General features: G+C 37.6%; 1 protein-coding gene across 1 annotated transcript in view; it reads left to right on the top strand.

Moving 5' to 3' along the window:
- The window catches only part of ALG13 (ALG13 UDP-N-acetylglucosaminyltransferase subunit), a 79944-nt gene extending 63345 nt beyond the window's left edge, over positions 1-16599 (top strand). Inside the window, 4 exon segments of the mRNA XM_081221376.1 lie at positions 3396-3436; positions 5203-5380; positions 14904-15092; positions 15718-16599. Of these exon segments, the coding sequence (XP_081077502.1) occupies positions 3396-3436; positions 5203-5380; positions 14904-15092; positions 15718-15995 (686 nt within the window). The 3' untranslated portion in view covers positions 15996-16599.
- The last annotated feature ends 734 nt before the right edge of the window (positions 16600-17333 follow it).

The raw sequence follows: 17333 nt of genomic DNA, 5'->3' as shown, positions 1-17333 counted from the left end.
TAAGATTCCAACTGAATTTTGAAGAATTGGAAAAGGTTTTGGGGGGAGGAATTGTGGGGCGGGCTCTGATCTGCCTTGGATTTCAGCCATGTGTTGTTTCCTTAATTAAACTAAGGAGTAGCTTTCCATTGGAAGTTTTTTGTTACCCCTCAGTTTAGCAGTGTATCTCAAAAGAGAATTGTAGTCGAAAGTTGTTTGTAGCTTATTCATACTTTTTTTTTTTTTTTGCTGTAACATTCCCTTGATTTTTCTAGCTGCTTTTCTATTCTATTTTGGTTTTTTTCAGCCTCTAAGGTAGTCACCAGGATCTTCAACTCCATTCTGTTCTTCTTCCCTTCCTTAAAACTTGATTATCAACTTTATGTGGATGATTTCTAAATCTATCTGGCCTTAGCCTCTACCTACTTGCTAGACATTTTCACTTGGCTTTCTTACTTTTATTTCAGACTCAGTCTGTCTACAATGAAATTTCTCATTTTCATCTCCCTTCTTTCTTCTCTTGAGGCCATGCAAAACATTGACTCTTTTCCTTGGTTTTCTATTTTATTAATAATGTATCATTGAACAATGATCCCTTTACTCTTCTCCCCTCACCTACCTACCCCTGCCCAAGATCTTCTCAGCACATAATGCTGATTTTGCATTTTCCAGCATTTTATTTTGAAAATGTTTAGACATACATGAAATTTGAATTTTAAAATGAATATTCATATATCCACCACCTATATTCTATTGTTAACTATACTTGCATTAGCATGCATTTCTCCATCTTTTCCTCCATCCATCTCTCTGTCCATCAATTAATCCATCTTTTTGGTGCATTTCAAAGTAAATTGTAGACATCATTCTTCCCCATTAAAAACTTGAACATACATATCATTAACTAGAGTTGGATATTTATTTTTTCTTTTGATGTAAAGTTTACATATAATGAAATGAACAAATCTTTTTTTTTTTTTTTTTTTTTTTGCGGTACACGGGCCTCTCACTGTTGTGGCCTCTCCCGTTGTGGAGCACAGGCTCCGGACGTTCAGGCTCAGCGGCCATGGCTCACGGGCCCAGCTGCTCCATGGCATGTGGGATCTTCCCACACCGGGGCACAAACCCGTGTCCCCTGCATTGGCAGGCAGACTCTCAACCACTGCGCCACCAGGGAAGCCCGAAATGAACAAATATTAAATGTACACTTGCTGAGTCTTGACAGATGAGTGCATGCACCTGTGTAATCCAAATCCCAATCAAGTTATAAAACATTATCATTATCCCACAAAGTTCCTTCATGCCCCTTCCCAGTCTTTCCCTACCCCGTCTCTACTTCCCCCCAGAGACAACCACTGTTCTGATATTTTTCTGCCCTAGTTTTACCTGTTTTAGAATTTCATGTGAATATAATCATACAGTATGTACTCTTTATGGAAGGCTTCTTAACCTCAATGTAATGTTTTTTGAGATTCTTCCATGTTGCTGCATATTATCAGTAGTCTATTTGCTTTTATTGCTGAGTAGTATTTCATCGTATGGGTATTCTACAGTTTGTCCATTCTCCTGTTGAGGGACACGTGGACTATTCTAGTTTGGATCAGTTATGATAAAGCTGCTATGAACATACTTGTAAAAGTCTTTGTGAACATGTGTTTTCATTTCCCTTGGGCAAATACCCAGGAGTGGAATTGATGAGCATAGATAGGTGTGTGTTTAGTTTTATAAGAAATTGCTGGTCATTTTTCCAAAACTGTACCTTATCTCCTTCTACTTTTACAAGAACTCTATGCACCTGTTTTTCTACTTCTAAGACTTTGCTGTCATGATGATTCTACTCAGATTCTCTCCCCCTCTACTCTTCCATCTAACTTCCTGTTTAAATCCTATCATTTTCATGATCCCACCCCCCAGTTGAATTTCAAAGTGATGATTTTGAGTTCTTAATAGTCCTTACCTGCCACATTTTTTAACAGCTTGAGATATAATTCATATATCATGCAAGTCATCCATGTAAAGTACATAATTCAGTGCTTTTTAGTATATTCACAAATTTGTACAACCATCACCACTGTCTAATTCCAGAATATTTTCATCACCACAAAAAGAAACCCTGTACCCGTTAGCAGTTACTCCTCATTCTCTCTGGCCCTGGCAACTACTATTTTGCTTTCTTTCTTTTTTTTTTTTTTTTTTACTATTCTCTATGGATTTGCCTCTTCTGGACATTTCATGTAGATGGAGTCATACAATATGTGGTCTTTTGTAGGCTGGCTTCTTTCATTTGGCATAATGTTTTCAAGGTTCATCCATGTTGTAACATGTATCATGTATTTCATTCTTTTTTTCAGCTGAATAACATTCCATTATATAGATGTACCATATTTTATTATCTATTAGTTGATGGACATTTGAGTTGTTTCCACATTTTTGCTATTGAGAGTAATACTGCTATGGATTTTTGTGGATGTATGTGAATACCAAGGGGTGGAATCCCATGCCATTTGTGGATTTACTTCCTGCTATTATCTTTTCATATTCTTTAGCTTGAGCATTACGCTTTATACTATATTCCCACATAATAGTCAAATTACAAGCTCATTCTTTTAAAGTGGCAGTAAATACATTTGTATGTATTGGGAGTCTCCAAATTAAGAAAGAGGGGTTTTCTGAGAGTTTGTTAGTGGAATCAAGTTACATTATCTTATTTATAAGAATATATTTGAATCCCAGGTCAATCAATAAAAATATATTTAGAGATATACTTGAAATGCTAAGGCTATTCCCTCTTCTCTCATACATCTGCTTTTTGTTCATTTGTAAAATACTTTAAAGTTCTATGTCTGGAGAAATTTTATCACCTTACTGTATAACTTATTTCAAGTTACCTTGCTCATTGCCTCCTCTTTTTGGAGTCCCAGTGGTGGTATGTTAGTCATGTTAAATAAAAACAAGGTGAATTGTTTCAAACAGTGCTAGTTATCTTAGTAGACATCACTAATCTTGGCATTTGTAGAACATTAGTTTGTACTATGTATTAGCTCTGAAGACCAACATGATTGCTTTTGTAGTAGGTTTGTATTAAAGTAAAATTTTAGTCTTGAGACAAGCAAGAAAATGCCTTTACTAGAGTCTCTCTAAATATTTGCAGAGTAGTATTCCTGTAACATCTGTCTAATATTAAGAATAGAAATAAAATCTGTATTTGTTGATTAAACCTTCTTGGCTCAGAAAATGATCTTAGCTATAGTGGTAGGTAAATGGTCATTTACTATAAGGTAGAATTAAGGGTAGTGTTGATGTGGGAAGACTACATTTGTTGTATCTACCATAATACTGAAATAGAAGAGGTTTTAAATGGTAAGTTTTAATTGTTTATGTCATCTAGTCACTAAAATTTAAATTTTTAATTTTAGATGCAAAAGTTTTGCAGTACTATTTCAATCTGGGATTGCAGGTAAGAGTCCTGTTAAAATTGCTTTGATTAAAAAAAAAAACTTCTAACTTAAAAATGTAAGCCATTTTGATAATCAGACTCTTGAACCTTAAAACCCAAGAACACTGTGAGGGCCCTAAAAGATTTATTTCTGTCTTTATATCTCTGAAGATGACACAGGTCAGTTTTCTACTTTAACCTCCCAATACTTCAGTTTCTCTTATGAAAGAGTTGTAAATTGTCATGAGTGGGGGCCCTATGAAGTACAACTTTAGCATATATTGGCCTCCATATTTAACATCATATGCCAACCCTTCACTATGTTTTTCTGTCTCAAAATAACAAATGGATTATTTATCCTGTTTACTTAAAACGTTTTTGTGGCTATTTCTGCATTTTATGTGAAAAGTAATCCGACTAATTCAAAGACATTTAAAGAGCTGTATTATTTTTAAAGCACTCATGTGTTCATAGATATTTGCCAAACACTGATTTTTGCCACTTCCCTGAATTTAGAAAGGGAGTACTGACAGATACCTTAATATCACTGAAAGGTGTCTCTGATTTCAGGTAAGAGCTCTTTTACTTTATACTTTCAGGGATCATTTTCCCCCTGAAATATACTTCTGATATAATAAGATGACACATTTTCTGAAAAGGAATGATGCATCTTAAGTTTTGGCATATGACATAGTAAACCAGATAGTCTCATGGATAATACTCAGATTAGTTCATATTTTCCAAGACACTGATTTCCCTAAAACATTGGACATATCATTTCCAGAAAACTATCTTTACTGACTGGCACACATTTATAATTTAAGAGTAGTAGAGTGGGTTTTTGTTCTCTTGAGATTATATTTCCTAAATGCAGTTTCAAAAATTGAAAAAATAAAGTGCTTGCCCCTTCAGTTATGTTTGTTTATTATAGTCACCTGTGGAGACAAGGTGGCGGCAGTTTATTTATTTGTTTATTTTTAGTATTTTTGTTTGTTTTAAACTTAAGTATAGTTGTACAACATTATATGTTACAGGTGTACAGTATAGTGATTCACAATTTTTAAAGGTTATGCTCCAGTTATAGTTATTATAAAATATTGGCTGTATTCCCCGTGTTGTACAATATAGTCTCCTATATTTTACATCATGGGAATACAAGGAAATGTAGAATAGATATTTTAATATTTTCTCATATTAAAAGTAATAGCATTCATTATGGTGCATATGGAAAATACTAATGTGTAAAGAAAACTGAAATCACCTGTATAATCACTGTATACTTTGGTATATTTCCTTACAGCTTATTTATTTATTTTATAAAATATGGACTATGCTATGTAATTTTGTAAACTTTTAAGTTAAACAATATGAACACTTTTTCTTTAAATATTTGACACCATGATTTTTTTATTGCCTGTATTTTATTCCATCATGGATATATCATAATTCATTCATCCAGTTTCTTATTGTTGAATATTTAGGTCGTTAATTTTTTTTGCCTTTAAAAAAATGCTATAACAGACACCTTTGTATACAGATCATTGTGTATATCTCTAATTTCCTTAGGGTGCTTTCCTAAAATAATTCCTAGGTCCACATATGAGATACAGAGGCTGCCAAAGATCTTAAAGTTGTTATAGAGAATAGATTTTCTAAATGTCGTATCTTAGTTCAAAAGTCATTGTTATCCCACCCGGAAATCATGGCCCAACTTTTTTTTTTCAGTGAAGAATGGTACTAGTTTAAGAAAAGGAATAGTAAAGTGTTTTTTCCCTTTCTTGCCCAAGTGCTATCACCACAACTTGTGGCACTCCATGGTCTGTGTGCCGCAGATGCAGCAGCAGCTTCATGTAGAGAATTATCCAGTCTATACTGAGCCGCCACCTCTGGTGAATCAAACCATTCCTCAGTTATGCAGTGAGGTGGGGAGACAAGATGGCACACAGGCAGATGTATCAGCACATGGTAAGTATGTAATGAGATGCCCTGCAAGAAAGACAATTGGATTTTATTGTGTGTAATTTAATAATAGCCTTCAGATAGTATACTAGACCAGCATTTCTTAAAGCATGGTATATGAACCTTTTGGGGCCCCTGAGACCCTTTCAAGGGATCTATGAGGCTAAAAGTATTCATCATAATACACGGATTTTGTCCCTTTTGCTGTGTTAGATTTGTATTAAGGGTGCAAAAATCAGTGGCGGGTAGAATAGCTGGCACCTAAGCACAAATCAAGGCAGGGGCATCAAACTGTGCTAGTACTTAGTGCCTTCACACTTATGATATAAAAATGCCAGTTTTATTTATTTTGTGTTTGATCAAAGACATTCTTATTTTACTAAATTTTTATTCTTTGAATAATTGTACTTAGTATTCTGTATGACAAAATAGGAAGTATTCATAAAGCTCTCTGCATACTGACGTATGGTGATTAACTTTAAAGAAAAGAGTTGTAAGCTTGAGTTTCGAGCTAAACTAGCTGACTTTTCATGGAACACTGTTTTTACTTGAAAGAGTGATAGACAGACTATGGTTATCCAGACTTGGGGATCCGGCAGACATTTTCTCAAATGAACAGCTAAGCCTTATCACTTCAAGAAAAGCAACGGATAGTATTTTTTGTCAAAGATAAAAATTCCAGCACTCAAATACATGTTATCCAAAATTCTAATTTTTTTTTTTTTTTTTTTTTTTAAATTTATTTATTTTTATTTTTGGCTGTGTTGGGTCTTCGTTTCTGTGCGAGGGCTTTCCCTAGTTGCGGCAAGCGGGGGCCACTCCTCATCGCCATGCACGGGCCTCTCACTATCGCGGCCTCTCGTTGCAGAGCACAGGCTCCAGATGCGCAGGCTCAGTAGTTGTGGCTCACGGGCTCGGCCGCTCCGCGGCATGTGGGATCTTCCCAGACCAGGACTCGAACCTGTGTCCCCTGCATTGGCAGGCAGACTCTCAACCACTGCGCCACCAGGGAAGCCCCAAAATTCTAATTTTTATCTACCACCATGAGCTTGACAGCTTCCAAGACTTCATTAACTCTTCTAATAAAATAAATGGTGGGGGGCTATTAATGAATATGGTGCTTTATATTGTATAATGAACTGTGTCAACATTTGGTAGATCGTATAACTCAGTGAAATAACATTTTCCCAATTACCAGTGTATAATCTTACCTGTGCATGATTTAGTAAAAGATCTATCCAAGATGCAAGATAAAACAGTGGACTTGGATTTTATTGTTAACAAAGTATGAAAAGTCCACATTGCTACTGACCTCTAAGAAATTACCACTTACCTAGTTTTGGTACAGCATCAAAGAATATCTACAATTATCTGAAAAGCCTAACTATTAAGACTTCTCTCTTTTCCAGCTACATATCTGTATGAAGCCAGATTTTCTTCATATATTTCAAACTAAATGTATCATAATAGATAAAATACAGAAGCAGATATGAGAATCCAGCTGTCTTCTATTAAGCCATACATTAGAGATTGCACAAGTGTAAAACAATGCCACTGGTCTCACAATTTTTTTTTTTTGGAAAATACAAATTTGTATGGAAAATGAGTTTAACATAATGAGTTTATTTTTACATGAAATAATATTTTTAACTTAGTTTAATTCCTAATATGGTAAATATTGATAGATATAACCCACATAAACAAAAGCTATTTGGGATCCTCAATTTTTAAGAGTGTAAAGGGATCCTGAGACCAAAAAGTTTGAGACCTCTGTGCCAGACCATAAGGATGGTTGCTTTGTCTATGAGTTCACAGTATAATATAGATGGGGAGGCATTTTCAAGGATTTAGAATAGGATCTTTGGACTGCCCTTCTTAGAATCAGCAGGAGGTAGAAGAAACGATCTGGACTAACCTAACCAAATTTGTTTTACATTCCAGCGACTGCTACTTGATGGTTGTGATTTTGGCTAAGTTACTTAACCTCCCTAAGCCTGATTTTGTGTAAAGTGGGAAATAATGTATTTTATGACTTTCCAGTGTTGTTATAAGAACTATATGAAACCTTATATGTATAAGTATACTGTTCTGGTGCACGTGAGGAATGTGAATTTTCTTTCTCTCCTCCCTTAGAGTATTAATAGCTTTAGAATATTAGCACTATAGAATCTTATTCTTCATGTGGTGGTGTGATGTGGCCCATGGTAATAAAAATTAAAGCATCAACCTTTATTACATTTTTGTTCCAGGTACCTTTTATAGAGCTATTTTTATTGTAGTAAACATGAGACAGTGCCAGTCTTTATACTTCACAAAACGAACTTAAGTTATCCCAAGTAATATGGGACTCCTTTTTTAAAATATTTATATAGTTACTATAATAAGGTCAGAACAGCATCTATTTATTTCCATTGAAACTGGTGCATGGTAGTGAAAGTGCTGTAAATTTTAAATGATGCTAGCATGTTCATGACATTCAAGAGATGACACTTAAATGTTTGGTCTTTTGGGATGGTCTTCAGAGTTTTGCCTTCAAGTATAGACCAGACTGTAAAAACACCTGAGTTTTTAATTGCAAAAATAATACAAAATGGTTATTTGGATGGTGTGTGTTATACAGGAAAACTATATGACAACTTAATTGCAACGAACTCTTATAAGAACTGAACTGACAAGAATGACTCTAGAGAACGTTTCTTTGTGTAGTCTGATGATATCTAAAATATCCCAGGAAGATAGCTGTCTCTAGGTAGAATACATTTGACACATTGTACATACATTTATATATGTATTTTTTTTTCCTTTTTTTCACATCTTTATTGGAGTATAATTGCTTTACAATGGTGTGTTAGTTTCTGCTGTATAACAAAGTGAATCAGTTATATGTATACATATGTTCCCATATCTCTTCCCTCTTGCATCTCCCTCCCTCCCACCCTCCCTATCCTACCCCTCTAGGTGGTCATAAAGAACCGAACTGATCTCCCTGTGCTATGCGGCTGCTTCCCACTAGCTATCTATTTTACGTTTGGTAGTGTATATATGTCCATGCCACTTTCTCACTTTGTCACAGCTTACCCTTCCCCCTCCCCATATCCTCAAGTCCATTCTCCAGTAGGTCTGTGTCTTTATTCCCGTCTTACCCCTAGGTTCTTCATGACATTTTTTTCTCTTAGATTCCATATATATATGTTAGCATATGGTATTTGTCTTTCTCTTTCTGACTTACTTCACTCTGTATGACAGACTCTAGGTCCATCCACCTCACTACAAATAAATCAATTTCGTTTCTTTTTATGGCTGAGTAATATTCCATGGTATATATGTGCCACATCTACTTTATCCATTCATCCGATGATGGACACTTAGGTTGCTTCCATCTCCGAGCTACTGTAAATAGAGCTGCAATGAACATTTTGGTACATGACTCTTTTTGAATTATGGTTTTCTCAGGGTATACGCCCAGTAGTGGGATTGCTGGGTCATATGGTAGTTCTATTTGTAGTTTTTTAAGGAACCTCCATACTGTTCTCCATAGTGGCTGTATCAATTTACATTCCCACCAACAGTGAAAGAGTGTTCCCTTTCCTCAACACCTTCTCCAGCATTTATTGTTTCTAGATTTCTTGATGATGGCCATTCTGACTGGTGTGAGATGATATCTCATTGTAGTTTTGATTTGCATTTCTCTAATGATTAATGATGTTGAGCATTCTTTCATGTGTTTGTTGGCAGTCTCTATATCTTCTTTGGAGAAATGTCTATTTAGGTCTTCTGCCCATTTTTGGATGGGGTTGTTTGTTTTTTTGTTATTGAGCTGCATGAGCATCTTGTAAATTTTGGAGATTAATCCTTTGTTAGTTGCTTCATTTGCAAATATTTTCTCCCATTCTGAGGGTTGTCTTTTGGGCTTGTTTATGGTTTCCTTTGCTGTGCAAAAGCTTTGAAGTTTCATTAGGTCTCATTTGTTTATTTTTGTTTTTATTTCCATTTCTCTTAAGAGGTGGGTCAAAAGGACATTGCTGTGATTTATGTCATAGAGAGTTCTGCCTATGTTTTCCTCTAAGAGTTTGATAGTGTCTGGCCTTACATTTAGGTCTTTAATCCATTTTGAGCTTATTTTTGTGTATGGTGTTAGGGAGTGTTCTAATCTCATACTTTTACGTGTACTTGTCCAGTTTTCCCAGCACCACTTATTGAAGAGGCTGTCCTTTCTCCATTGTACATTCCTGCCTCCTTTATCAAAGATAAGGTAACCATATGTGCATGGGTTTATCTCTGGGCTTTCTATCCTGCTCCATTGATCTTACAGTTTTTGTGCCAGTACCATACTGTCTTGATTACTGTAGCTTTGTAGTGTAGTCTGAAGTCAGGGAGCCTCATTCCTGTAGCTCCATTTTTCGTTCTCAAGATTGCTTTGGCTATTTGGGGTCTTTTGTGTTTCCATACAAATTGTGAAATTTTTTGTTCTAGTTCTGTGAAAAATGCCAGTGGTAGTTTGATAGGGATTGCATTGAATCTGTAGATTGCTTTGGGTAGTAGTGTCAGTTTCACAATGTTTATTCTTCCAATCCAAGAACATGGTATATCTCTCCATCTATTTGTATCATCTTTAATTTCTTTCATCAGTGTCTTATAATTTTCTGCATACAGGTCTTTTGTCTCCTTAGGTAGGTTTATTCCTAGATATTTATTCTTTTTGTTGCAATGGTAAATGGGAGTGGTTTCTTGATTTCACTTTCAGGTTTTTCATCATTAGTGTATAGGAATGCCAGAGATTTCTGTGCATTAATTTTGTACCCTGCTACTTTACCAAATTCATTGATTAGCTCTAGTAGTTTTCCGGTAGCATCTTTAGGATTCTCTATGTATAGTATCATGTCATCTGCAAACAGTGACAGTTTTACTTCTTCTTTTCCAATTTGGATTCCTTATATTTCCTTTTCTTCTCTGATTGCTGTGGCTAAAACTTCCAAAACTATGTTGAATAAGAGTGGTGAGAGTGGGCAACCTTGTCTTGTTCCTGATCTTAGTGGAAATGGTTTCAGTTTTTCACCATTGAGGACAATGTTGGCTGTGGGTTTGTCATATATAGCCTTTATTATGTTGAGGAAAGTTCCCTCTATGCCTACTTTCTGTAGGGTTTTTATCATAAATGGGTGTTGAATTTTGTCGAAAGCTTTCTCTGCATCTATTGAGATGATCATATGGTTTTTCTCCTTCAACTTGTTAATATGGTGTATGACATTGATTGATTTGCGTATATTGAAGAATCCTTGCATTCCTGGAATAAACCCCACTTGATCATGGTGTATGATCCTTTTAATGTGCTGTTGGATTCTGTTTGCTAGTATTTTGTTGAGGATTTTTGCATCTATGTTCATCAGTGATATTGGCCTGTAGTTTTCTTTCTTTGTGACATCCTTGGCTGGTTTTGGTATCAAGGTGATGCTGGCCTCGTAGAATGAGTTTGGGAGTGTTCCTTTCTCTGATATTGTTTGGAAGAGTTTGAGAAGGATGGGTGTTAGCTCTTCTCTAAGTGTTTGATAGAATTCGCCTGTGAAGCCATCTGGTCCTGGGCTTTTGTTTGATGGAAGATTTTTAATCACAGTTTCAATTTCAGTGCTTGTGATTGGGCTATTCATATTTTCTATTTCTTCCTGAGTCAGTCTTGGCAGGTTGTGCCTTTCTAAGAATTTGTCCATTTCTTCCAGGTTGTGCATTTTATTGGCATAGAGTTGCTTATAGTAATCTCTCATGATCTTTTGTATTTCTGCAGTGTCAGTTGTTACTTCTCCTTTTTCATTTCTAATTCTATTGATTTGAGTCTTCTCCCTTCTTTTCTTGATGAGTCTGGCTAATGGTTTGTCAATTTTGTTTATCTTCTCAAAGAACCAGCTTTTAGTTTGGTTGATCTTTGCTATCGTTTCCTTCATTTCTTTTTCATTTTTTTCTGATCTGATCTTTATGATTTCTTTCCTTCTGCTAACTTTGGGGGTTTTTTGTTCTTCTTTCTCTAATTGCTTTAGGTGCAGGGTCAGGTTGTTTACTCGAAATGTTTCCTGTTTCTTAAGGTGGGATTGTATTGCTATAAACTTACCCCTTAGAACTGCTTTTGCTGCGTCCCATAGGTTTTGGGTCGTCGTGTCTCCATTGTCATTTGTTTCTAGGTATTTTTTAATTTCCTCTTTGATTTCTTCAGTGATCACTTCGTTATTGAGTAGTGTATTGTTTAGCCTCCATGTGTTTGTATTTTTTACAGATCTTTTCCTGTAATTGATGTCTAGTCTGATAGCATTGTGGTCGGAAAAGATACTTGATACAATTTCAATTTTCTTAAATTTACCAAGGCTTGATTTGTGACCCAAGATATGATCTATCCTGGAGAATGTTCCATGAGCACTTGAGAAAAATGTGTATTCTGTTGTTTTTGGATGGAATGTCCTATAAATATCAACTGAGTCCATCTTGTTTAATGTATCATTTAAAGCTTGTGTTTCCTTATTTATTTTCATTTTGGATGATCTGTCCATTGGTGAAAGTGGGGTGTTAAAGTCCCCTACTATGATTGTGTTACTGTCGATTTCCCCTTTTATGGCTGTTAGTATTTGCCTTATGTATTGAGGTGCTCCTATGTTGGGTGCATAAATATTTACAATTGTTATATCTTCTTCTTGGATCGATCCCTTTATCGTTATGTAGTGTCCTTCTTTGTCTCTTCTAATAGTCTTTACTTTAAAGTCTATTTTGTCTGATATAAGAATTGCTACTCCAGCTTTCTTTTGATTTCCATTTGCATGGAATATCTTGTTCCATCCCCTTACTTTCAGTCTGTATGTGTCTCTAGGTCTGAAGTGGGTCTCTTGTAGACAGCATATATATGGGTCTTGTTTTTGTATCCATTCAGCCACTCTGTGTCTTTTGGTGGGAGCATTTAGTCCATTTACATTTAAGGTAATTATTGATATGTATGTTCCTATTCCCATTTCCTTAATTGCTTTGGGTTCGTTATTGTAGGTCTTTTCCTTCTGTTGTGTTTCTTGCCTAGAGAAGTTCCTTTAGCATTTGTTGTAAAGCTGGTTTGGTGGTGCTGAACTCTCTCAGCTTTTGCTTGTCTGTAAAGGTTTTAATTTCTCCATCAAATCTGAATGAGATCCTTGCTGGGTAGAGTAATCTTGGTTGCAGGTTTTTCTCCTTCATCTCTTTAAATATGTCCTGCCAGTCCTTTCTGGCTTGTAGAGTTTCTGCTGAAAGATCAGCTGTTAACCTTATGGGGATTCCCTTGTGTGTTATTTGTTGTTTTTCCCTTGATGCTTTTTTTTTTTTTTTTTTTTTTTTGCAGTACGTGGGCCTCTCACTGTTGTGGCCTCTCCCGTTGCGGAGCACAGGCTCCGGACGCGCAGGTCCGGCAGCCATGTCCCACAGGCCCAGTTGCTCCGTGGCATGTGGGATCTTCCCAGACCGGGGCACGAACCCGTGTCTCCTGCATCGGCAGGCGGACTCTCAACCACTGCGCCACCAGGGAAGCCCCTCCCTTGCTGCTTTTAATATGTTTTCTTTGTATTTAATTTTTGACAGTTTGATTAATATATGTCTTGGCGTATTTCTCCTTGGATTTATCCTGTATTGGATTCTCTCTGCTTCCTGGACTTGATTAACTCTTTCCTTTCCCATATTAGGGAAGTTTTCAACTATAATCTCTTCAAATATTTTCTCAGTCCCTTTCTTTTTCTCTTCTTTTTGTGTGACCCCTATAATTGGAATGTTGGTGCATTTAATGTTGTCCCAGAGGTCTCTGAGACTGTCCTCAGTTCTTTTCATTCTTTTTTCTTTATTCTGCTCTGCAGTAGTTATTTCCACTGTTTTATCTTCCAGGTCACTTATCCGTTCTTCTGCCTCAGTTATTCTGCTTTTGATCCCATCTAGAGTATTTTTTATTTCATTTTTTGTGTTGTTCATCATTGCTTGTTTCATCTTTAGTTCTTCCAGGTCCTTGTTAACTGTTTCTTGCATTTTGTCTATTCTATTTCCAAGATTTTGTATCATCTTTACTATCATCATTCTGAATTCCTTTTCAGGTAGACTGCCTATTTCCTCTTCATTTGTTAGGTCTGGTGGGTTTTTATCTTGCTCCTTCTCCTGCTGTGTGTTTTTCTGTCTTCTCATTTTGCTTATCTTACTGTGTTTGGGGTCTCCTTTTTGCAGGCTGCAGGTTAGTAGTTCCCGTTGTTTTTGGTGTCTGTCCCTAGTGGCTAAGGTTGCTTCAGTGGGTTGTGTAGGCTTCCTGGTGGAGGGGACTAGTGCCCGTGTTCTTGTGGATGAGGCTGGATCTTGTCTTTCTTGTGGGCAGGTCCATGTCTGGTGGTGTGTTTTGGGGTGTCTGTGGACTTATTATGATTTTAGGCAGCCTCTCTGCTAATGGGTGGGGTTGTGTTCCTGTCTTGCTAGTTGTTTGGCCTAGGGTGTCCAGCACTGTAGCTTGCTGGTCGTTGAGTGAAGCTGGGTGTTGGTGTTGAGATGGAGATCTCTGGGAGATTTTCGCCGTTTGATATTACGTGGAGCTGGGAGGTCTCTTGTGCACCAGTGTCCTGAAGTTGGCTCTCCCATGTCAGAGGCACAGCACTGACTCCTGGCTTCAGCATCAAGAGCCTTTCATCCACACCGCTCAGAATAAACGGGAGAAAAAGTAGAAAGGAAGAGGATAAAATAAAGTAAGATAAAATGAAATAGTTATTAAAATAAAAAATAATTAAGAAAAATAAAATTCTTAAGTAAAGAAAACAACAAAACAAAAAAAACACCAAAAAATGGATGGACAGAACCCTAGGACACGTGGTGAAAGCAAAGCTGTACAGACAAAATCTCACACAGCAGCATACTCATACACACTCACAAAAGGAGGAAAGGGGGAAAAAATAATATATCTTGCTCTCAAAGTCCACCTCCTCAATTTGGGATGATTCATTGTCTATTCAGGTATTCCAGAGATGCAGGGTACATCAAGTTGATTGTAGAGGTTTAATCCGCTGCTCCTGTGGCTCCTGGGAGAGGTTTCCCTTTCTCTTCTTTGTTCACATGGCTCCCGGTGTTCAGCTTTGGATTTTGCCCCACCTCTGCGTGTAGGTCGCCGGAGGGCATCTGTTCTTCGCTCAGACAGGACAGGGTTAAAGGAGCTGCTGATTCGGGGGCTCTGGATCACTCAGGCCGGGGGGAGGGAGGGGCATGGAGTGTCGGGCGAGCCTGCAGCGGCAGAGGCCAGTGTGACGTTACAGCAGCCTGAGGTGTGCCGTGCATTCTCCCGGGGAAGTTGTCCCTGGATCCCGGGACCCTGGCAGTGGCGGGCTGCACATGCTCCCCAGAAGGGCGGTGTGGATAGTGACCTGTGCTCGCACACAGGCTTCTTGTTGGCTGCAGCAGTGGCCTTAGCGTCTCATGCCCATCTCTGGGTTCAGCGCTGATAGCCTCGGCTTGAGCTTGTCTCTGGAGCTCCTTTGAGCAGCACTCTTAATCCCCTCTCCTCGCGAATCAGGAAACAGAGGGAAGAAAAAGTCTCTTGCCTCTTTGGCAAGTCCAGACTTTTCCCAGGACTCCCTCCCGGCTAGCTGTGGTTGGTGCACTAACCCCTTCAGGCTGTGTTCACGCCAACAACGCCATTCCCCTCTCTCTCGGATCCAACTGAAGCCCGAACCTCAGCTCCCAGCCCCACCCGCCCCATCAGGTGAGCAGACAAGCCTCTCTGGCTGGTGACCAGCACCGATCCTCTGTGTGGGAATCTCTCCACTTTGCCCTCCGCACCCCTGATGCTGTGCTCTCCTCTACAGCTCCGAAGCTCCCCTTCTCCACCACCAGCAGTCTCCGCCCTCGAAGGGGCTTCTAGTGTGTGGAAACCTTTCCTCCTTCACGGCTCCCTCCCACTGTTGCAGGTCCCGTCCCTATTCTTTTGTCTCTGTTTATTCTTTTTTCTTTTGCCCTACCCAGATACGTGGGGGAGTTTCTTGCCTTTTGGGAGGTCTGAGGTCTTCTGCCAGCATTCAGTGGGTGTTCTGTAGGAGTTGTTCCACATGTAGATGTATTTCCGATGTATCTGTGGGGAGGAAGGTGATCTCTGCATCCTGCTTCTGCCATCTTCCTATATTTAATTTGTTTAATTAGAAAATTTTTATATTATTTTTAGTAGCCTGTTTTAGTCACTAATGTTAATATCTAAAGTGCTCCTGCTGCAATTGCTATGATCTTTCTTGGAGTTAATGCTAAATTTCATTTTTACCTGTAAGAACATCCATTTATGTTGATGTTAATGAATCTTTGTATATGAAGTGTACTATATGCTTTCTTTGTTTCAGGTACTTTTCCAAATGCTGACCCTGCATCTGTCCCTCATGGAGCATTCTGTTATCCAGTGATGTCAGATCCCTATGGGCAGCGACCTTTGCCAGGTTTTGATTCCTGCCTTCCTGTTGTGCCAAATTATCCCTGTGTTGCCCCCTGGCATCCAGTCAGTGCTGCATATGTTGGTTCTCAGGTTCGTGGTGCTGTGAGTCCTGGGCCACTTGCCTATATTGCTTCACCTCCCTCACCTTCTCATTATGTACCTCAGAATATGGAAGATTCAGTAGTATGACGTGTTCTTGCACTGCCATTTTTCTTGTTGTTTTGTTTTTAAAAAGTGTTTTATGTTAGTGTTTAAGAGTGGTTAGAGTGGTTACTGTTGTATCTTTAAGATTATTTTATCTTTTGATTTAAAGTAGTTCTTTAAAATAAAGGAATATTTCTTTGGGTTGTGAATAAGGACATTGAGATGAATGTACATGTAACCCCATATTTGAGCATATTTCATTGTATTCAGCTGTTTTCCTGTTAGCCAGCTTGTCAACTTTGTATTAGCTGATGGTACCAATTGATAAATGGAGTAAATCTTATGAACCATTGCCTTGGTTCCGATGTCACACATCATATTAAACCATGCAAAATTGGAAAAACTTCTACTTTTTCCTAGAAAATGAAACAACAAAACCAAGCGCATTTGCTTCTGAGTAACTAGCTTAATATTAAGTGAGAGTTCTCTTAAGGTTTCTTAAGAATTGTGTGAACTGAGTTGTGTTCTGTGATATTAATCAGTTCTGAAGGCACATGGTGCTCTGCTTTAGATTTATCCCATGTGTTGTTGTTTAATATTGGATTTATGTAACCATTTTCCTGCACAGTATTGGTGTCCTTTGCACATTTAGCAGTAAATAAAAATTAGCATTTAAAATTGCTAAAATGAGTGAGATTTTCTTTTGCTTTTTCATGGCAGCAAAGAGTACCAGACATTTGATTGTTTCCATATGTTTTCCCCCTAGTATTTTGGTTGCCAGAAAATGTGAATTTATAGCATGGATTGGCAGGGTCAGTTGAAATGTTACTTAATCTCAAGACATTGCAATGCATACTACCATATCCAGTTCTTTTCCCTTGAGAATGTCCCTTTAAGTTGTGTTTCTGTTTTTTTTTTAAAGAATCTGTTAATTCTCTTATGGAACTTTAATCTAGACTTACTTTCTTATTGTCCTATATTTCTAATGGTTGTTGAATCTTTAAATTATTGTTTAGATTTACCTTGTATCTCTTCAGGCCTGCCTTGTCTTCAGCTTTCTGTGAGACACATTTTATAAGCCCTTCTCCCTTCTCTCCCTTTCATCTACCCAAAGATTACAAGATTTTCTGTATTCATTCAGTTCTCCTCTGAGAGGTAATTCATCATGAATGCTTTGCTCTGTCTCACCTACAAACAGCTATTTTAAAAGTGTTCTTTGGTTGCCATAAAACCTATTTATATTGCCTCCTTTAAAAGTTATTTATGCTTGTGAATCATTCTGTTCTTTCCCACCTTCAGCTATACCCCAGGCAAAAAGAACCAATTGAGACTCAGGGCTCAAGGTGCTTGAACAGGTGAAAGAACTAGAGTGGAATCCATTGC

The sequence above is a fragment of the Mesoplodon bidens genome (assembly GCF_964165515.1).
Source record: "Mesoplodon bidens genome assembly, chromosome: X".
Lineage (NCBI taxonomy): Eukaryota > Metazoa > Chordata > Mammalia > Artiodactyla > Ziphiidae > Mesoplodon > Mesoplodon bidens.
Note: the sequence above shows the minus strand (reverse complement) of the source record. Positions and strands in the feature narration are given on the sequence as shown.